The sequence below is a fragment of the Corylus avellana genome, chromosome ca10 (assembly GCF_901000735.1).
Source record: "Corylus avellana chromosome ca10, CavTom2PMs-1.0".
Classification (NCBI taxonomy): Eukaryota; Viridiplantae; Streptophyta; class Magnoliopsida; order Fagales; family Betulaceae; genus Corylus; species Corylus avellana.
The window spans coordinates 1,709,110-1,731,658 of record NC_081550.1 but is presented as its reverse complement, the minus strand read 5'-3'; the positions used below and the strand labels follow the sequence as shown (position 1 = coordinate 1,731,658).

At 34.5% G+C, this 22,549-nt stretch overlaps 3 protein-coding genes across 5 annotated transcripts; 2 read left to right on the top strand and 1 right to left on the bottom strand.

Moving 5' to 3' along the window:
- Positions 1-6,498: 6,498 nt before the first annotated feature.
- LOC132164267 (transcription factor bHLH130-like) lies at positions 6,499-9,932 on the top strand. 3 transcript variants are annotated; one of them, XM_059574747.1, is made up of 8 exons: positions 6,499-6,783; positions 6,900-6,982; positions 7,255-7,891; positions 8,152-8,495; positions 8,571-8,744; positions 9,140-9,205; positions 9,295-9,363; positions 9,633-9,932. In XM_059574747.1, exons 2-8 carry the CDS (start codon positions 6,965-6,967, stop codon positions 9,684-9,686), a joined length of 1,362 nt encoding a protein of 453 aa, XP_059430730.1. In that variant the 5' UTR covers positions 6,499-6,783; positions 6,900-6,964; the 3' UTR covers positions 9,687-9,932. The 3 variants fall into 3 exon arrangements, with proteins under 3 accessions (XP_059430730.1, XP_059430728.1, XP_059430729.1); XM_059574745.1 differs by having other exon boundaries at positions 6,499-6,800; XM_059574746.1 differs by having other exon boundaries at positions 6,499-6,982.
- A 2,554-nt stretch (positions 9,933-12,486) lies between these two features.
- LOC132164022 (uncharacterized) lies at positions 12,487-17,641 on the top strand. The gene is made up of 7 exons (XM_059574429.1): positions 12,487-13,009; positions 13,715-13,927; positions 14,037-14,180; positions 15,719-15,838; positions 15,919-16,005; positions 16,447-16,892; positions 17,384-17,641. Coding segments are annotated over exons 1-7 (1,392 nt in total). The 5' UTR covers positions 12,487-12,628; the 3' UTR covers positions 17,385-17,641.
- Positions 17,642-18,210: 569 nt separating this feature from the next.
- On the bottom strand, positions 18,211-22,456 carry LOC132163750 (disease resistance-like protein DSC1). Its single transcript, XM_059574121.1, has 5 exons — positions 21,917-22,456; positions 20,663-20,938; positions 19,715-20,575; positions 18,992-19,630; positions 18,211-18,907 (listed from the first exon to the last, which is right to left on the bottom strand). The coding sequence occupies exons 1-5, from the start codon at positions 22,454-22,456 to the stop codon at positions 18,260-18,262; spliced, it is 2,964 nt and encodes a 987-aa protein (XP_059430104.1). The 3' UTR covers positions 18,211-18,259.
- Between the last annotated feature and the right edge of the window lie 93 nt (positions 22,457-22,549).

The window sequence follows — 22,549 nt, the reverse complement described above, 5'->3', positions numbered from 1 at the left end:
ATCCCTAGTTTTCTTGTTTGTGATGCACGTACTGTCTTTTCAAAGTTAGCTGGATTCAATTTCAATTAGAATTGAATCCGTTGAAATTTAGACATGTGTTTCTTGTATCTTATTATGGGACACATGTTTCAAACCAACGGGTCCAGTTCCAAACTGGAATTCAACCCAAGCCAAACCGTCTCTCTTTAGCATTAAATCTCAGCCACATTATATAAAAATCAAGTATTTTTCTTATTAATGAAATGTACAAATTTTCCATGTAATGATATAAGTAATATGGAAACTCTTATTATATCAAGAAACGTATGATACACGATTGTTTCGTTCGTTTTTTTTCCTTGTTATTTAAAGAATCATTATTGCATGGTAAATCATTTATTCTTCTTTTTTTTTTTTTGTTATAAATTTGGGTTTTTGTTTATTTTATTCGTTTTTCTCATATCTAAATAACGACGGTATTAGTATATATAATTACTGATTATCTAAACAGCCAACGCAGTTATATAATAAAGTTGTGAACTTCATTGTCTCTCTAATCACGCACAAAAGTCAATATATATAGATAGCAAATCTTCTCCATGTCAATATCATTTACTTTAATGTGATAGGCTACCTGTTTATTATGGCAAGAAAATTAGATAAACTTAGTCATAATAATTAGATCGTGAGAGAGACTACTTGATAAAGTTCTGAGTTGAATTTTTTTTTTTTTAATCTAGTCTATAAAAGTGACATGTGTCCTTTGAACATGTGAGATGTACATGTTTTTTTAATATCATGGACAAAGTTGGAATAAATTTTATTAAAAATTCATGTGCATCTCACATGTTATTAAAAAAATAGATACATGTTATTTTTATATACTAGGTTGAAGAAAATTTATTTAATCCAGTTTGGATGAAAACTTTGTCTACTTGAATATAATCTATTTATAAATAAAAAATAATATTGAGAAAGCAAAAAATAATTGACTAATAATAACTAAAATTCCCCTTTATTTTCTTTTTTTGGGTTAAGAAAAGGTCTTCAGAAAATATGTGGCTTATAATTAACCCAACCATGCACTACATCTAGGGGGGGTCACCCTCAGTTTCACGTCAATCCCAATCAGACAATGGACAGTTCGAATGCTTCAACCCTTAAGTCTGGCTTGGTGTTTTTGACAACAATGGTGTGGGGGTAATTAGGTCCCAATGTTTGATAATTTGTTGTCTCATTTATTATTTGTATAGTATAAGGATGGTGCTCCCCGATTTTGATAATGCCCATTCACCAGATTTGGAGTTGCTGTTGATCATGCACACTGTAACAACATATGATTATACCGACCTTAACTTGTTTCGAGAGGTATTTTTTGTTTCAAAAAGTATTATGATATGACATAAATATGAAAGATGTATCTGTGTTTTTATGAGTGTTTTATGTTTGAGTTATCTGTCTGTTAATCCTATTTAGTTTGTCTAGATAAGATGTTACCGTGTATATCAAAAACACTTTATAAATAGAAACAAACTCCACCCAAGAGGAGTGGAGTGTGAGAACTTAGCAACATATCATTTTGTGTGTTAAGCTAATAAGTTAGAGAGGCTATTAAAGTATTAATTAAATAATTAAACCCACTATTTCACTATTTCTTATCAATTTAAACATTTATAATAAATGGTGATTTAATAAATATGATTTTTTTTTTCTTTTTTTGCTGGTGTGGAAGTTTTTCTTTTCCATCCATGTCTTAGAATCTTAAATTGTACGGAAGTGCAAAAAGTCATAGAAGAAGTCTTTTAAGACTTTAGACAGTCGAATCGAAACAGTTGTTAACACAGAATGGATACTAGTTTTATTTAATTTTTATATATTAATTAAACTTTAAATCTTAATATATTTCTCACTTTGACTCCCAATAAAATATTTCGATTCAGTCCCCTGCTTAGTTACTGAACCCCGAGAACGGTAATTTGTTGACACCGACAAGACTAAAAATGGTAAATTTAATTAGTCACAATCTAAAAATATATATTGCGAATAACTTTTGTTGCAACCTTTAATGAAAACCCGATCTTACCTAACAAAGTATGGGGATGACCTAAATTTATTTTTACCCCAAAAGTGGCTAAAGACAATGACATAATTCAAATTAGATACCAAAATGGGCCCCAAATTCATCACATTGTCAAGAAATGGCACAACAAGAATAAAGTAAGCAATAGTAATCAAATCTCTCCTGATTAGACGACACAATCTCTAATTTTATATATATGGAGAGGTGCTTAACCTCCACTCAATGGGGGTTGTCGTTTAGTGATTTGATTAAGGATTAAGATCTAAAACACAGTAGATTAAGGTGTCAATCACATTTGGAGATTCTAATTGGTTAGGTTGCTGCCTGCTGGCACTTAATCTTATTTAAGGTCAACTTAATCCATAATTAAATGGGATGACACGTGCATTACCATCTTAAGCTAAAAATAACTTTTTAAGGAAGCTCAAAGTGAAAGATTTTTTTGGGAAAAGTACATTGATTTGAGTACCACTTTCATTCAACCTACGTTCCCATCATTTCCTATCCTTAAAGCCCACATGCATATTGTCATTTAGCTAGTAATTTTAAATCTTTTTTTCCTTGCCGACCTCTAGATAATATATGAAAAAAAATGATTAATTATAAACTTATATTAAGATTATAATTAATCTTAATATTAAGTATATTGGTTTGTTAATATTTTTTTTTTTTTTTTTTTTAAAGAAAAGAAAAAGATTTTGATATAATATAAAGGTAAAAGTATTTCATGTTTTAGATTGTATGTTAATGTTTTTAATCATGAAAAGAAAAAATAAAAGGGATAAAAAAAAAAGTTTTATCAATTGAAATGACCAAACTTTTCTCTAGACTTAAATTGGAGAAAATTTATCTAACTCAATTTAGAGAAAAAATTTGTCTTTATCTTAACTACGTTTTTATTTATATATATATATATGACAATAATTTATTAAATACCTTATACAACCAGCATACCTTTGTTGGTGGAGAAGTTGTGGGCTTTTCTTTTTCCTTATGATATGAAAAAATAATACATAATAAATTAATGATGACAACAAAACAAATTGACCCTTAACATTACATAATTAATTAATTATGACTAAGAAAGGGGTAGTTTTTTGTTGTTTAGCAGAAGTGTGTCCACTTTATTATAATATTTTGAAAGCCTAGGGGCCCCAAAAATATATATAGTAATTGCAGAAATGGTTATCAGCCTCCGCGTGCGCCAAAGGTCCCCTCACTAGCTAGCAAAAGAAACTATTCTTTTTACTCTTTACTTCAAAGAAAATTCCTCTGCACATGTAGCACTTTCTCATGGAATTAAGCATAAAAATAATTTTCTCAAAAGTTAAAAATCATAAGATATTATTATTATTATTATTTTTTGTCCTTTATCTATCTCCAAAAGTGATGGAGGTTTTTCTTTTCTTTGGCAGGGTGATGAAAGTCCACTTTATCCCACGTATTAATTATTGTTTGATTTTGTTGATGATGCTTAAAGTTAAAGAAAAAGGTGTTCATATACAATATTTCATCGTCCGCGTAGAGTCGTAGACCGCCGTAAGGGCACCGCCACTTATAATTCGGCCTTTAAAATTAAGCGTTTGATAAAATTATAATTTGGTCTTTAAAATCGTGGTCATCTTAAAGCAAATTAGTGTTTTTCTTCCATTTATGTTGATTTTCTTTTTCTTTTCTTTTTTGGTTATGTAAAACTCATCTTTGAAAATCGGCTTATAATGGGAATATTTAAGTGCTAATTGTATATACATGGTTAACCTTGTACTTAAGATGGGGTCTCACTCTAATGACACTGACCTGATGATAGTCATTTTTCTTTTGCTGGCTCTACTCATTTACTTGCATTCAATGACTTAATACTATGTCCATATAGAATACCAATATATTTTAATCAAGCATATAAGTCACTCCCTTTTCGACCCCTCTGTGACTTGACTACAAAACCGCAATCCACTCGATTCATACTCGACAAATTGCGTCCGATCCAAAATGATACAAACTTTAAGTAGAAAGTTACCCTTGAAAACCGGTTTACAATGAAAGGGTGTCCAATAATTTATATACATATTGTTAAGGGTGTCACACAATCATCATTATTATTGATAAACTATTAATTTCAATAAATAAATTCATCATTTTCTATCAATTTAAGTTTTTGAGTAATTTAACAAGATATTCAAGAAAATATTTTTAGTTCAAACATTGTCCCCAAAATTTATATCTCATTTTCATTATAATAGTCTACGTATTATCTAGTTCTACATGTGAGAGAAAAGTGTTAAAATATTAATATGTTTTTAATTTTTTTTTAAATAATTACTGCTTAAGTTTTTGCAAGCTCAACTTCAACATTACAGCTAGCCCACAATCGCAAGAGTAAACGAACCACGCCACAGTTGGTGAATAATCTAACATTACAAATTAAGAGACCCTACTAACTGCTCAATTGCTTCTATCATCTCTGACATTTGCCTTCTCCTTGACAAACCTAATTTTGATGCACCTGGATTTTATTCTCCCAAGTCTCGGCCAAGCAATCCACTTCAAGTGTTGATAAGCACATGTCTAGATCGGCTCAATAACGTCATTTCGGCAGCTACAAAAGAATTGCACTAAGGTGCGAAGTACTCAATCACTCGCCTCGCTTAAAATGATTTAAACTTTGACGAAAGCACATTTTTCCATTAATCAAAGGGGTAGTTAGCATTTAATGATACTTGACCTGTAACATATAAAGGGTTGTTGGGAACACTTCTTGCTAGTGCCTGTGCCCGTAACAGATAAAGGGCTGTTGGAAACACTTCTTGCTAGTGCCTGTGCCCTTACTTCAGGGACAAGCCATACGCAAACCAATTAAAAGACGACACATGGCATAATCATACAAAAGAGGAATCACCTTTGACGAGAGGGAACATGGTTCAAAAAAGAAGGTAAACACTTCATTTGCCTATTCGAAACACACTCATCCCAAAACTTCTTCCTCTCAAGGAAGAATGGTTTTTCCCGAGTTCTCTAGTGATTTAGGCATTGAGGATATTCCCGACATGCCTCTAAGCTAGTCTTCTCATTAATTGTAGGTCCTCCTCAGTATAAAATTGGCCGTACAAATTTCAGCATCATCATTAGTTCACCTCCAAAATTCACAAAAGTTGTAGCTCCTCATGAGTGCCCAATGACTAAATGGGCTGCCTTTAGGAATAATTATAGAAGCATTCCTATTCCCCTCCTGATCTCCCTCTCCCTTTTTCCCCTTCCCCAAAGGTCATGATCCTCGTGATCTCCTATTCTCTCTTGTTCTCTAATTTGCTTTAAAAGGAAAAGAACATTATGAATTATGTTATTAATATAAAGAAATTTAATAAACCAATAGCAGCATTGTTGATCATCTTCAGAAGTGGCAGTTGCATTGAGAACTCTTCTGGTTCCATCAGCAGCAAATCCTCATTTGTCATAAAGTTCAACTCAAGGTTTCTTTTTCTTTTTCTTTTTTAATCTCCAAATGCATGTTGTATAGGGAGATGAAAGAAATAACAAAAAGGATAAAGTTTTCCCTCAAATTTGATTTAAGAAAATTCTTTTAATTTAGTTTATTAAATTAACATATGTTCTTAAAACACGTGATATTTGAGCTTTAAGGATATACATTATGTAATTATATTAAAATTACATGTGCGAATCACGTTATTTAACGACAAATGTCAGATTAATACACTAATTTGAAGAACGTGGAAAAATTTGTCATTACAAAAATCAATATGCATTTATAATAACAGTCCTTTAGGTAGGAATTTTGATTGAACAATAGTCAACAAGTTTTGATTGTACTACAGTCATCCTTTTTGCTATGTAATCATCAGGAGGAACCATTACTGAAGGTGAATTATTTGGGTATTGACTAAGTACTTGTTGTGTCTTTTGCCTGTTCTAATCACTCTCCAGAAGAATGCAAAACTTAGAGAACCCTTTTGCACTAACAAGATCAATTGCCACTTTTTCTTAAATTGGGCTTCAAATCCTTCTGAATTACTTTCTAATCATTGATACACATACACTTTCTTGCACCCAAAAAAACAACGGGGCAATGAAGATGACAAAAAGTTTTCTTGTAAACTAGATTGAAGAAATTTTTTTCAATTGATCTATTAAATTGACGGTTGTTCTTAAGAACACACGATTTTTACATACATTTTACATGCTTCATTAATCCTAGTGAGAATCACATATTTAAAGACGGGTGTGAATTCAATAGACTAAATTCAAAAGAAACTGTGTCTTCTCAACAGTGGCTGGCAGAAAATGTTACAATTGTCTGTTAGTGTCTGAAAATAATTCACATATGTGGTGGTCCAACAAGGATGTAATAGTCATTATCACCAAAACCTAACTTTACTTCTAAAAATAGGAGTAATCTAATGTTCAAGCACGCAATCCTTTCATATGCAAGCTGAGGTGTGAATAACCCAGCCACTTCTCCAAAACTATGGGTATTCAGAGAAAATATTCAACTGCAGAGGTCATTATTGTAAAAGAATAATCAAATCCGAGAGACCTAGATTTCTGTCCTCTGTTCACTTCTCATTGGTTGAATCATGGAAGAGGAAAGAAAAATGTTTTATGTGGTTTTCACTTTCTCTCTCTTCACTCACTGGCATCACCACCACCACCTCCTCCTCCACTCCCAGCAGCACTTGTAGAGGGAGAGACAGAGACAGATTTTTGAGAGAGTGAGAGAGAGAGAGAAGTTGGCTTTTCTTCTTGTTCTGAGTTTCCAGTCTGATATTCTTTTTTTTTTTTTTTCAATTGTTATTTTACTGATTTATTTTGTTGTTATCTTCTTCAGCTGGGTGGTTCAGATTCACAAGTGGGAAACTGGGTTGTTATCAGATTTGATGGTTGTTCGTGTTTATGAGGAAAATTGTCGCGGTACTTCGCCCAAAAAAACAACTCTGTATTATGAGAGTCTGTCTTCCTCTGTTTCTAAGGCTGCTTTAATAGCTGTGTATTCTCAGTCCAAGTAGATTGTGTGAATTTGGGTTTAGTATTTGGTGTTAGATCCACATGAATCAGCTGAAAAACCTCTATATAATTTTTCTGGGAACTACTTTATCTTAGAAACAAAGCAGGGACAAACTCTGTTCTTGTTGGTGGTTTTCAAGAGCTTTTCTGATTTCCTGAGATTTTGATTTCATCATAAGGTTCAAAAGGAAATCTTCAAAAACCAAGCTTCGTTCTTCAATAATTCAAGCTTTCATGGAAGAGAATTGAAGAAAAAAAGAGAGAAGCAAATGGAGTCAGATCTTCAACGACATCATCATAATTTTAACGAACATCAAGCCCAACATCAGCAAAACCAGATGAACTCCGGCTTGACGCGGTACCGGTCGGCCCCAAGTTCGTACTTTTCAAACATAATGGACAGAGAATTCTGCGAACAATTCTTCAGCCGGCCTACGAGCCCCGAAACAGAGCAAATCTTCGCTCGGTTTATGTCCGGTGGCAGCGGCGGCGGCGGTGGTGCTGCTGCCGATGGAGGCACAGAAGATGATGCATCAGAAGTGAGTGCAAAAGAGGGTAATAGCCAGCCAACGCAGTTTATGCAATCAATACATAACGAAGCAGCAAGAGTTCTTCAGCAGCAGAGCAACTATGGCTCTACTTCTCAGAGTTTTTACCAAACTCCATCGAGACTGCCTTTGCCGAATCAGGGCTTGAATTCAATGGGGATGGATCCATTGACGCAGATGAAGTCCGGCGGTGGTGGTAATAGTTCCAGCCTTATTCGGCATAGTAGCTCGCCTGCCGGATTGTTCTCCCACATCAATGTTGAAAACAGTACGTTCCTATTTAATTTTCCAACTTGATGTTTGTTTCTTACTTTTAACTCATTGCCTTTATCCTTTTTATCTGCAGAACACAATTTAGTACGGATTTTGTTTCAAATTACTAGAAAAAATTTAGATAGATTTTGGTTGCTTAAGCTACGATCTTAGATGCAGAAATGAGCAGTTTTTGCTCTTGAAATTTTTATTTTGAAATTTCTGGTAATGGTTACAAATTTGGAATGATGCTAAACAATTCTTAGCAATTGGCAGGCTATGCTGCAATGAGAGGCATGGGAAATTTTGGAGGCGGTAAGAGCACTAAGGAAGAAGCATCTTTTTCTTCTGTAAGCAGGTTGAAGAATTACTCAGCAGGGCCTCCTTCTTCAGCAGGGGTAATGAGTCCAATAGCTGAAATCGAGGACAAAAACATGGCAGCAAACAATCCAGACAGTGGAGTTTTTGGTGAAAGCCGTGGTGACAACTATGTCACAGGTTTCTCAATGGGTTCTTGGGATGACACGGCGATGATTTCAGATAATATCACAGCTGGTCTTAAATCACTTGTAGATGATGATGAAAAGCCATTTTCCAATATAAACATGTCAGAAACTCAGGTAGGATATATGTGATTCATTGGGTTTTGCTTTCTATAATCTTATTATCTGATCAGAGTTTTTGTTGTTGATCAGAATATGGAGTCTGGAAATCGCCCTCCTACTGTTTTGGCTCACCACATGAGTTTGCCAAAAACTGCAGCAGAGATGGTTGCCATTGAAAAGTTTTTGCAGCTCCAAGATTCTGTACCTTGTAAGATTCGAGCTAAGCGGGGCTGTGCCACTCACCCGCGAAGCATCGCCGAGAGGGTAAGAGCATTTACATCCGGTTCAACAAACGTTTAGATAAAGAACACATTTTTTTTAAAAAAATTTAGTTACCCACTTTTTTTAAGCATTCAACTTGACATTTTAATTAACTTTTACAATTTTATTTAAAATATTATTATTTTTTATTAATTTATCTTATGCATTGTTGAAATATTTGTCCGAGTACCGTAGCACTCAACAAATCCTTAGCTATTTCGGCTAACCGAATGTGTAGCTTTTTGGAGAATTTTATGCTTAGAGGTAGGGCAAATGTGAGTGCACTTACTTTTGGTCCCATCACTTTCATCTCTTTATTGTTTGGCCATTGACTGCACTTGTTGATCATCAATGGTTCAACCCTTTACACGTTCATCTGTCTTGTCAAATTTTTTTAGGTTAGAAGAACCAGAATCAGTGAAAGGATGAGGAAGCTGCAAGATCTTGTACCCAACATGGACAAGGTAGAAACTTCTCTTGCATTTGTCCCTTGTAGTCTGTAGATTCCTTTTTGTGGGGGCTCATATATTTCGATTCTCCTAATTCTTTGCAGCAAACAAACACAGCAGACATGCTAGATTTAGCAGTTGAGTACATTAAAGACCTTCAAAAACAAGTCCAGGTAGATTACAAAAACTCTTGCATGAATATGAACTAAATCCTCGCAAAAACTAAGGGCTCGTTTCCTAATACTTTTTAAGACCTTTGTTTTTTCTTTAGTAAAAAATTAAAAGCATTAACAAACAATTTAACTCACAAAACATTTAAAACTACTTTAACCTTTACGTTATATACAATCAAAAAGCAGAAAACACTTTCTAAAAAGCATTAGCAAACGAGCCCTTATTAGTTTAACCTTCTCATTGATTCTTTGTTTTTTTATTTTGTCAGACACTTTCCAATAACCGATCAAGGTGTACGTGTTCAAACAAGCAGCAGCAATAGCACAAAAGGCCTGTCTCTCTGTCTGTCTGTGTGTCTGACTTGCTTTTTGTACACCACCATGAGAATGTGGAAAGAAGATAGAAAGCTAATCTTAGCTGGGTTCTATTTTGCACTGAAAAAGTAGCATGTAGTTTACTATGAAATGTGTGGGTGTAAAGGGTTAAAAGGCTACTGATAGTTAACTGTAAAAGATCCACACCTATTGATGCCATTATAGAAAGCAAATCTGTACAGTTAATTTTTCTAGTGCACACAATGTGTTTTTAGTTGCAGAGATTAACCATATGAAATAAATTTTCCCTTCTAGAGAGAGAGAGAGAGAGACAGAGATTACGGTTTAATTCCAAAGGACATTTTTCTTTCTTGAATGTAAAGAGGGATGCCATCAATGTCTATCTAGCATGGGAAATGTGGGTGTTTCGCCTTTTCTGACATATTTGGCAGGAGTGATGACTGAAGCAAACATCAAAGCTCAACCTGGTTTAATGAGCTTCCCATGTTACCTTTTTGACACATGCTATTTCATCAATCTCCATTTTCAAATCCACCGGATTCAATGGTGGATTTGAAAAAAAAAATAATAATGATGAAGATTGGTGGAAGATGGTTGAGAGGCCAAGAAATAGTATTTCTCAACCTTTTTTTCTATTTTTTTTTTCCCTCTTAAATGTCATTTTTTGTTTCCCTTTTTTGCTTAATTACCATGTGCTCTATATGCATTCTCTTTTCCCGGAATGATTTTATGGTCTTGAGTATCAGTAGTTTTGTTCAAGATTAAGAGTGCTCCTACGAGCATTACAACTTTTACTATAAATTTCTTACAAATTGAGGTGACAGTTCACGTAATACTTATAGCGTCAGCAAGTTAAATGTGAGATGCCTACATGATAGTTCGCCTAATACTCATTTCCATAAATAATAATAATTATAATAATAACAACTACTGCCATTTGAATTTGTAAGAAAACTATAATTAATGCCCAAACCATTTTTCCAAGTCTACTCACATAATTTTTCTACACCCTTTTTATAATGGGGTTGGCTTGTTTATCAAAATTAGTTATTGCCCTAGTTTAGTGGCCTGAAAGGACCCCTCCATCATTCTAAGGCCATTGATTGACGCTCTCTTGGGTTACATGTTTTTGTTGCAAAGTAGGCTTGGTAAGTTATAGAAAAGGGGAAAAAAGTGTTAAGGAAAAAGACAAAGAAAAGCTTGGTGATATATATACTGAGGTGATTCTAGTGAAAAATGAGTTGGAGGAGGTAGATGGAGACATGGGGTGGGCATATGTGGATGCAAATGACAAGTCACTATCCAGCTCCCCCCCTATATTACTATTACCCTAATATTTAATGGAAATGAATACCATGTCATAGCTGTCGTCATTATCCTTCAAGAGAGAGGCCATAGACTTGCGTCTGGGGACGTTCACAGCTGTATCATGGGGTCTCATCAAGGAACATTACTTTTACAAGCTGGGGTCCTTCAAAGCTACATGAACCTTCTCTTAGGGCAGACTTGTACCTTTTTTTTTTTTTTTCTTTGAAAAAGTATTGTGATATAAAAGTGTTTTTATATAGTGTTTTGTTTTTGAATTGTTTGTTAATGCTGTAGATTGGTATAGACGGTCATAATAGAGTTAAAGTGGTAATAAAAATTAACTTTTTTTTTTTTTTTTTGTTTTTTTTACAAGTATTGGTTTAATGGCTGATATTCACTATAATATCATTAAATTGAATTACAGTCGTCTAACAAAAAATAAGATAATTAAAAGTCATCTCATTTTTTAAGTGAAAAAAAAAAACAAAAAGAAAAAAGAAAAAAGAAAGCATTTGTTTTGCTAAAGTGAAATGCATCAGAAAATATTGGACTTGAGCTCGAAGCCCATGTTGCTTAAGTGAATTAGGACCTGTTTGTTTTGTGAAATGGACATAAGGAAAACGGAGCTTCGGCCCTAAAACCACTGTAAGGAATAGATAGAATTACTTGCTACCTTTGAAGTGGAAAGACCATACCCCTCTCCCATTGTAATTCCCCTATTTCACCCTTTGAAGAAAAAAAAAAAAAAACCAACGTATTTTGCGCCACTATTACTAGAAATAATTATTTCTTAAGAATAACTATTCTTCTAAAATGAAAAATAATTATTCATTTCAAAATGATAGGGAATAGGTATTCTCTCAAATAGGTCTCGAAATACTATCATAAAAAATCAATCGTCATTTTTATTGGCTGGTTGGCAATCCCAACTAAAACTTTGGAGGTAGTATGACCACCACAAATGACACATTAAGAATGGTTGCAGCCATCGGATCGGGTGGTTTGACCACCCTTGCAAGATGGTTGGGTGCGGCGCCAACTAAGAGAATGGAGTACTATTCTTATTTTATCTTTACAAGTAAGGGTACGTATTTTAGAAAATTTGGTCAAAATTCTGGTTTCATTATTTAGGAAATTTGATTATTTTTATATTGTCACCAAATAGATAGATAAAAAAAGGTCATTCTATTCTAATTTCTTGTATTCATGGTAATACTCATTTATATTACCAATAATGTAACCCTACTTTTGGAGGAATGGCATGAATGGTTTGATGCATTTATTAGTGATTAGTCCATCCGTATCGGAAATAGATACTCTTGCTTATGCATTCAAGTAAATAAATAATTACTTGGAAACTAAATCTATTTTCCACCATTTGAATGGATAAAAATTCTCTATATTTAATTAATTAATTTTTTATATAATGAATTAAAGAAAGAAAATAGTAGGCTAACACGTGTTAAAGCAGCCAACGTTCACCTTCCATGTTATGTGCTTTCCCAAATTCCCTCTCAGATCTCAGTTCAAAATTTTTGAAAGGACAGCGCAAATTCAATGAAACGGTCGCAACAATCACGCTCCTCCTGATCTCTCTCTCTCTTTCTCACTCGCTTCATTCATGGAAGAATCCGCCGACCAGGATCACGGCTTCGAATGCGCGGCTCACGCGTTTTTGCCTCCGGCTCTGGTATCTCTCGCGCCGTTCTCTTCCCCGTCCTCGCGCCGGCTCTCCACTGGCGGCTTTGCGCAGTCGAGCTACCCCATCCCCGCTCCGCCAAAGCGGATGGCCAGGGTGTCCCTCCAGGGGCGGCTCGTCAATGCCGAAGAGGCGAGCTCGGCTAGGGCTGTCGGGGGCGGCTTGAGCCGCGACGAGGCTGTTGCTTGGGAGCTATTCAGCCCGGTCCAGAGGTTCCTCATTGTGGCGGTGATCGGCGTTGCCGCTGCGGAGTCGAAGAAAAACCGACTCATTTGGCGGCTTACGAAATCTGTGGAGCTTAGGGTTAGTAATTAGAGTTTTTAATCTTTCATAAGGATTAATTCAAGGCATTAAATCGTGTACGTTGTAGTTAGTTGTTTAGTTCTGTTAATTGCTGGTTTAATGCATGATTTATAGAGTTTTTAGGGCAACTTAGATATCTCAGTAATTACTAGTATGTGCTTGATTTGAGAAATGGGTATGGTTTTGAAATCCATTTATTGCTGATTTTGCGCCTGATTTCCCCATTTGCTATGGTTCTGCAGTTTCTTGGGCTGTCCGGTTTTTTTTTTTTTTTTTATTAAGTTTTTTGGTAAATCAATTGGTTAGGTTGTTTTTCATTTTATGCTTAATTACATGTATTAGGGTTTTTAATTGTGTGGTTCTGCTTATGGGTATGTTTTAACTTCAGTGTGTTCTACAATTGTGTTTGTGTACCTTTCTTTTTTAGTGTGGCTGTTTACTCGTTCTGTAACTTATTATCATTGAGTAAATTATTCCTTTTTTCCCCTTTTGCATCTATCTGTAATATACTTGTGTTCTTTTGAGAATATTTTATAGAATTGAATGCTTTGATATTCTTTTTTTTTGGGTTTCAGTCCAAATTGATAGAAATTTTGTCTAATTTTTCTATTCACGCCCCACCTCAATTCTTTTCATCTGTCAGTGTGTGGAGAAAGTTGCAATGACCTATGTGGTTTAAGCTCTGGTGTGCGAATTTTGCTTCAGGATCAGGTGCTGTCAAGCATGCAAAAGAAGCTTGACAGTCTGTGCGAGCAGGTGAATAATGCTAGGGATCACTTGGGTAGTAGGGGCGAGATGGCATTCTCCAAGAATGTGGAGTCATTATGTAATGACGCTTTTGGTTCTGATCAGATCACATTCGTTGATTGTGGTTGTTGGTTTTGTGATCAACATCGTGTACTGTATAATGGGTTGGTGGTAATAATTTATTTCTATGAATTTGTAAATGTACTATTAAATTGCAGCTAGTGAATGTCCTTGCTAAATAGCTTGAATTTTCCTTATTGAATCTTAAGTTTGGTTTCAGGGTAGCTCTGTTAGGAAAGCCTCCATTGGGGAGGAGATGCTCCAATATAAATTAGGTTTCTCAAACAAAGTAGAACCAGAGGAGCGCCGCATGTCTGATTTGTCAGATTGGGCTTCAAGTGTCGCATCTTCTGGTGAGATCCAGGTAATGGGAGGTTCAATAGCATTACACTAATTCTGAATTTCCCTGTTACCAGGGGCGGAACCAGGACTTTTAGTATGGGGGGACGAAGGTACATAGATATATATAATTTCTCTATATATGCACGTTTGTGTGTATTTATGTAAAATAAAAACAAAGAAGTCTCAAATTTAATTTCATAGTAAATTATAAGTCATTAATATATACAAAAGTTATGTCTATAAAATTATTTTAGAATATCTATTAATCATAACACACAAGGGCAACTTACAAAACTAAAGCAAATTATGCGGGTAAAGACAGTTCTAGTCATTTTATGGAAAAAATATAAAAGGTTACCTTCTTAAAAAAAAAATATTGCTGTAGTCGGATAGCCTCTGCCCTTGTAGGAAAAAAACAAAAAAGAAAGAAATCTATAACTCTCCCAAGAACCTTATTGGTTCTCTACACCATATACACACATAAAAAACAAAAATAAAAAAACAGATAATGCCTTATAGAGTGTCGAATTCCTTACGGGAGCTTTGTAGGTTCGATGGCAGAGTCGCGGAGAAGAGAGAAAAAAGCTTCAACTTTTTTAGCTGTTTAGCAATGAGCAATAAAATGAGAGGCTGAATCCAAAGAACAATAACTTTCATTTGTTATAATCTGAGTAGAGGAGAGAATGATAATATGACTATATGAGAAGAGACATTTAGGTAATGAGTTTGATGGCAGTCGGCAGAGAAGAGACATGGCGCTAGAGTCTAGATAGAGTTCAAAGCCAAGTAAAGTTGCTTCAAAATCTCAAACCAAATTAGAGATCTTGTTAGAAGCCAACGAGTAAGGTCTATATGGAGACATTTTTGACAAATTATAACTTTTTTATAGAATATTTCTATCTAAAAACTTCAAGTTTTGAAAACTAGTTACAAAGTCAGATTTTTTGTGAATTTTTTTATTTAAAGTTTCGTACTTCTCTCTGCAGCTTAAGAAAAGTTGTCACTGCACTTGCAGCCTGCTATGCTATCTTGTCTATGACCTCAAAAAAAGACTAGGAGCTTTGTAGGTTTCTCTGCTGGAAGAGCCAAGAGGGGAGCAAAATGGAACAAAAATATTATTTGGGGGGACAAATATAATATTTTAGAGAGACAAACTTGAAAAAACCATATACTTTGGGGGAAATTTTAAAAACTTTGGGGGGACATTCGTCCCCTCAAAGCAACAAGTAGGTCCGCCCCTGCCTGTTACAATATAATCTCATAGTTAAGATTAGATATCGATCAGGTTTGTAAATGGTAGTAATTGCATACATGCTTGCGTTTCATAAGTCAAAGTTCTTAAGCCTAATAGACCAGGTTCGTTACTTTGGGTGGCAAATGTGCACTATTTTTCTTGTTCATGCATTTCATTTACTCCTATTGGTTCTATCAGTATACCTCATTTATCAAACCTCATTGAGTCATTGTGGTGGTGGTGATCAAACAAAGGCTGGTTAAAAAGATAATTGGTGTAACTATATACATATTGTAAATTAGAATGTCATGGTGCATTTTTCTCAGATGAACACCTCAGTAATTGAACAAGACAGTTACAACCTCAAGCGGGACTGTGAAGAGAAGGATGCCACCATAAAGGAGCTAACCACTCTACTCCACTCATCTGATGTTGCTGGTTCGAAGGTAATGTTTCAGTTATAGTGCCTTTGAATTTCGTCCTTACCGAAAATTTTTCTTTGCTTAATCCATATCCCTTATAACAGAGGATTGCAGAGTTGGAAGACATTATACGTAGGAAAAACACGATAATTACAAGACTAAAGAAGGACATGGTTGTCCTAGAACAGAAGGTAAATAGCAGGTGGCAGGAATCTAGTGGTTGTAGAGTTTGAGGAGTTCATTGAAAAAAGTAAAAGCAGTATTTACAATCTCCCTCCATTCCCTTTTTACTCGTTCCCTTTCTAGGTTTTTGTTGTGTATAATGATCTAGTAATATTATGCAGTACCCTTTCACATGAAATGATGGAAAAATTGCTTATAATGTAAAAAGGTCCATCAATTCTAATGGACTTAGCAAAGGGTTTGAATTCCTTCTACACATCTGAAATTCAATGTGAATAAGTTTTGCATTTTAGAAAAAAAGAGGCATGTGCTCTAACTCTGCAATGAGCAATGTGCAACAATATTTGCTTGTGTTTACTTGAAGAATTTCCATGTAATTAATGTTGTGTCTAATAAAATTTTGGTCGTTATGTTCTGAACTTTGTAACTAATAGTATAATTAAAAGCAGGTGGTTCACTTTACTAGACTTCGGAGATCCACGTTTCCTTCTTCAGACTCAAACTCAAACAATGAGCAGCGTCCACACATGGCAGAAAATCTCCTATATGATATGGATAGTACTACTAGCCCTTCATCTTCTGATTCAGACTCTTCCCCTTCGAATCAACCACATGCTCCTGTTGCTAAAGTTGAGGTAATTTCTGTTAAGAATAGCTACTCTTCTTCTACAAGAAACCAGATGTCAGCGCCAGCAAAATCCTCAGGTTCTTTTGTGAGACCAACAGATCAGAGCTCAAAATCTCGATCAATAAGTCCACTTAAAGAAATATCTACAAATTGGAAATCTGATTCAATTTCATCTTCGAGGCAAAAACTTGGAGATTCTTCAAGAAAGAGTAGAAGGCGACATTTAACTGGATCCAAGGATGTAACCCCTCAAAAGAGATGGCTTTAGTAAGTTACATGCAATTTTTTTGTACTTGTTCTCAATGATACCACTACAACAAGTTTTTACATTTGATTTCTGTTGTCACCTTTTTCTTTTTGCCAAAAAACTTGTCATAGTAAGATAACTTCTGATCTGGAATTTTGAAATGACAAATCTTTCCATCTATATTGAAGCTAAAACATAATTCTCATTTGAGGAATGTGGTCAGAACTGGTTTAAAATTTTCAACTTATTCTTAAAAGCATAAACCTTTTCCATTTCTGAGTTTGGAGCCTCCAATTCTGACATCCTTAACCAACATGGAGTCCTTTAAACAGATTGGAGTTATATATTTTCACTCTTTAAATGTGGCTTGAATGAATCAATGTTTTTATAGGTATATATAGCACTTCCCAATGCTATGACGTTGGTTGAAGTTCTATTGAAGCATATTATGTTCTTTTGTTTTATTTTGGTGGGCATGTATTATGCCTCACATCTCTGCGGCTTTCTGTAGGTTGAATGCAAATATTTCTGCCATCTGAAGATGAGACGCCTTCACATTTCCAAAATGATGCTCGAGAGATGAATGGAATTGACCGGCAGTGTATCATATTCCTGTTGTTGAATTTGTACATTTTTAGAAACCACAGTACCTTAATTTACTGGTGTTATATATTCACTTTGTTGTACTTGTAGTTAAGTTATGGTAAGGGCATCTATCTGCATCAAGTGCAGATTTAAAGTCCGTTACACAATTAGGGTATATTTGTCATTGCGATTTTATAAATAAAAAGTATAATTTTAAATAAAATTGTAAAAATATAGATTGTTTGGGATTGCGTTCTTAAAAAATTGTAATTTGAAAAACGTAGAAAATGTGTTTTCAAATTGCATGCAAGTAGGTGTTTTTTTGATAAAATAATAATAATAATAACAATAATAATAATAATAATTATAATAATTTTAAAGAATAAACTGCGATTTTAAATATGTAAAAAAAGTAGCAACTTTCATCAATCAAGTTATAACATACGGATTAAGATTCTAAGAAAATAACAAAGAATGATCTCAACCTGTTTAGAGACAAAATAATGAGCTTCTCTAAGCAAATTATAAGCCACTTGTGAAAATTTATTCAAACCTATGAAAAGGATAATGAATCTGACACTAAAGGAGCAATAGGAGGGAGTTTTACTTAAAAAAAAAAAAACCATAAGTACTAAAATTTCTAAATCACATAAAGAGCACACAATTTGATTAAAAAACACCATGTAGAAAACTTCCTCAAGGAAATTATAATTCATGAATAGGAAGGGAAAAAGTCCATAATTACTACATAGTTCCCAAAATTTCAAGAGAAAATACCAAATTGTAACTGAAAAAGAACTCCTTATCTGTTGTGGATAACAACTGGATTCCAAGTTGCAAGCCTTTTCACCTCTGACACCACTGACTCCTCTATGATTGAACACTCTGAATTTTCACTTTCTTCATCTGATTCATCCTCTGTGGATGATTCATCCTGTGTGGATGAAATTTTCGGGAAACAATTAACAAGTTCTCGAAAACTGAAACAAGACTCCACGTGGGTCATTTCTGGCTGATTGTTTGCATTCTCTTCATGCTTGTGTATAATATGAACTCCAAAACTTTTGATGGACAACTGAAAATCTGTAACCAACCTAACTTGCAGCAAACTGTCCCCATTTAGCTCAAAAGATTCTTGGAAGTACTCATACCATACATTTTCTGATTTCATATAATTGAAATCTTTCATTTTATCAAATTCTATACCTTTATGCTCCATCGTAAACTTGGCGGAATGCACACAATCGGCGTTGCCGGAGCACAAATCGGATTTAAGAACAGCACAGAAGATAATTCCTTGTATGAGTACCTCATCCAAATGAGGGAGCCCTTTAATATTCATTATACATGAGTTACTCCACCCGATTCGACACTTCATAGGATGGCGGAACCAGTCTGGTATCCTATTTCCAGAAAAAATTCGTCCATCAAAAGAGTCCTTAGAATGTACCTATTAAACGAATATCAGGAATTTTCATGAGTATGACCCATAAACCAAGACACATACAAACATGTACATAAGAGAGAGACATACCTTCTCCAATAAAAACTCTTCCACCTGATCATTCCCTATTTTCTGAACCATTTTAGCGCACTCACTCAATTCAAGCCGCTCTTCATCTGATTCATCCTTTGTAAGTGAACCCACTGAATTTTCACATTCTTCATCTGATTCATCCTGTATGGATGAAATTTTCCAGTCATGATTAATTTCATCAAAAGAGAAAGACTCCACGAGGGGCATATTTGGATGATCGTTCGCATTCTCTTCATGCTTGTGTATAATATGAACTCCGAAACTTCTGATGGTCAACTCTGGATTTGTAACCAACCTAACTTGCAAACAATCCCCTTTTAGCTCAAAAGATTCTTGGAAGAAGTACTCATACCATACATTTTTTGATTTCATATCAATGAAATCTCTCAATTTATGAATATCTCTTCCTCTATTCCTCATCGTAAACCGAGCATCTTCATTGATGATGCGGTTAGAAAAGGGTTGAAGAACAGCACAAAAAACAATTCCTTGGATCTCATCCAAATGAGGGAGCCCTTTAATATCCATTATACATGTGCGACTCCCCATTGGACAGCCCATACGATGGCGAAACCAATCTGGTATCTTATTTCCAGGAAATATAATTCCACCAGCAAAAGAGTCCTTATAATGTACCTATTAAACGAATATCATGAATTTTCATAAGTATAAACCATAAACCAAGACACATACAAACACGTACATAAGAGAGAGACATACCTTATCCAATACAAAATCTTCCACCTTCCCTATTTTGTCAGCCATTTTATAGCAGTCACTCAAGTCAATCCACTCTAACGATGGCAACTGACTTGTATTGAATTGATTTTCTCTTGATATTTGTGGGAAACTTTCCAATGAAACACATCTGCAGGCACTTACTTCTACTATATTTGCTGGAAGTTCTAGAATTTCTTGAAGTTGCTTGCATCCTTCCAACCGAAGCACCCTCAATCTGATAAATGTTTTGAACCATGCAGGCAGACTAACAATTTCACTCCCTGATATGGTTAAGATATCAAAAGAGGCATGAATTCTATCAAGCTTCAGTCCTGTTTGTGCCGAATACGAACAACCAACATCGGAAATGCTTGAATTCAGTAAAGGAGGTGATAAGAATAAATCTCTACTTTCCTCTGGGGATTGTCTTTCATCCCTCACATTTGTCGGAGTCATAACGAGTTTTGGACAGCATAAGACAGAAAGCGAGATGAACTTCAACTGAAAAATGCTACTTGGAAGATGGATAAGGTTTATGCAATCAAATACGTCTAAAGTTAAACTATATTGTTCCATTTTACACTCAATTTCAGGAAAGGTCTCGAGCCTTGAACAACCTAGAAAATAAAGACCTCCCCCAGACTTCACCTTGAGGCTTTTTGGCAAACTAATAAGATTAGAGCAATTGAAAAATGACAGCCAGACAAGCTTATCAAGGGATCCAACAGAGTCATGAACCTCAACTAAACTTTTGCAATCAGAAATATGTAATTTTTGTAAATTTGGGATTCTTGAAATATCAGGAATTTCAGTTAGGTTTTCAAGTGCAATGAGTTCCATAATAGTCAGGTTTGGTAAATTCTGCAAAATAAAAATAGAATGAAATAAGCTTCAAAGAAGTTTACAACATAATTCTAAAGAAAAAAACATTAAAAATATCAATCATACCTTAAATCCTTCCTTGACTCCTTTGAAGTGGCCATTACATATTCGTAGAATAGTGAGTTTCCGTCCATGAAAATTGGATGGTAGAGATTGCAAAGGATATTCTATCCAATCAAGCACTCTTAACTCATCAGGGACATAAGTAGGCTCTTCAGAAAACTCTGCATTACGACATATAAAATATCTAAGCCCTTCCATGTTCTCAAATGTATCGGATTTCCACTGTATCAAGTCTCGTTCCGGCAAGTCCACTAATATGCCTTTAATATTTTCTGTTCCCTGTGAAGACAATACATAAGTGTGTCAACAAAATCAAAACATGAAGTTTTTCATATTTTATCACTTGCTAGAATTATAATTTTATTCTTATATATACACACATTATTTTATGAAAATGAAGCAAACTTATATTCCATCAATCTAGCAACCTATGTTGCTTTTTTTTTTAAAAAAAAAAAAAAAAAAAAAAAAAGATTTTCATAATAGATAATTTACTTTTATTATTAGAATGTTTCTCAAAGTAAGTGATCAAATTCAAGATGTCAATTTTTTTTTTCTCATATTAACTTATTATTCTAACTTACTTATAATATAAAAAGTACAATACTCATAAAAAGTATTTCCATATTTATAAAATAAAAAGCACAGCACTCATAAAAACTATATCAATCTTTGAAATAGAGTAAAAGACAATTTCATTGATGATTTATTTATTCTTTTGGACTGAAGTACATCCAAATACTTTGTTTTGAGATGGATGGTGCATGTATATGTGTGTGCGCAAGTATGTGGATATTTTTCTATCAATTTTTGCAAAATGTACATTTAAAAGGGTGTTTTTATGAGTCTTACCGCATTTTTTTCTAGCACATAACGGACGTCTTCATGATGCCATAATCTACTGCGATTGCCAGGTTTGTTGAGTGACTCTTGACGAACTATTTCTCTACCCATATCTTGTAGCAAGTCATGCATGACCAAATTACCACAGTGAATATGTATTAGAGACTTATCAATAAGTACTTTGATACCACTATGCGGATAGAAATCGCAACTGTCGAGTATATGAGTGACATATGAAGCATCCTTCCCTTTGAAGAAACAAGCAATGTCAAGGAAAATATTTTTCTCATTTTCCTCCAATCCATCATAACTTATTTTAAGAACATTATAAATTCTTGTGTGGGGAATTTTTTTGTACTTTTCCAATTCACTTTTCCAAAAATTTATGCCTTTTCCATATAGATTTGAACCTACCACTTTTAAAGCTAGTGGGTTGCCCCCAGCATAACATAATGCATGTTCTGTGAGTTCCACAAAATCGTCATTAGGTTTGTCACTATGGAAGGCGTGTCGACTAAATACTTTAAGAGCTTCACAGTCCCGCAATTCATTCATCTTGTGTCTTAAATCAACTCCATGCGTAGCTAATAACTGCTTATCTCTAGTTGTTATGATGATTCTACTTTCCAAACCAAACCAATCAAGTTCTCCGGATAATGCTTCTAATTGGATCAAATCATCCACATCATCGAGAACTAAAAGAACCTTTTTCATGCAAAGTCTTTTCTTTATGGCATCTTTTCCTAGATTAACAGTGCGAACCTTCAAATTTGAGTCACGTAGGATCTGAGAAAGAAGTTTCTCTTGCAACTTGAGTAGACCATACTCTTGCTTTGAATTTTCTCTAACATTTTCAAGAAAACACTTATCTTCAAATTGGTGAGCAATCGAGTTATAGATCGCTTCGGCAATAGTTGTCTTACCAATTCCACCAACTCCAAATATTCCTACCATTCGTTTGTCACTCTTTCCAATACTTAAAAGTGCATTGATGTCTTTAACAGGAGATTCTATTCCAACTGGATAATTGGCAGGGACATTTAAGCT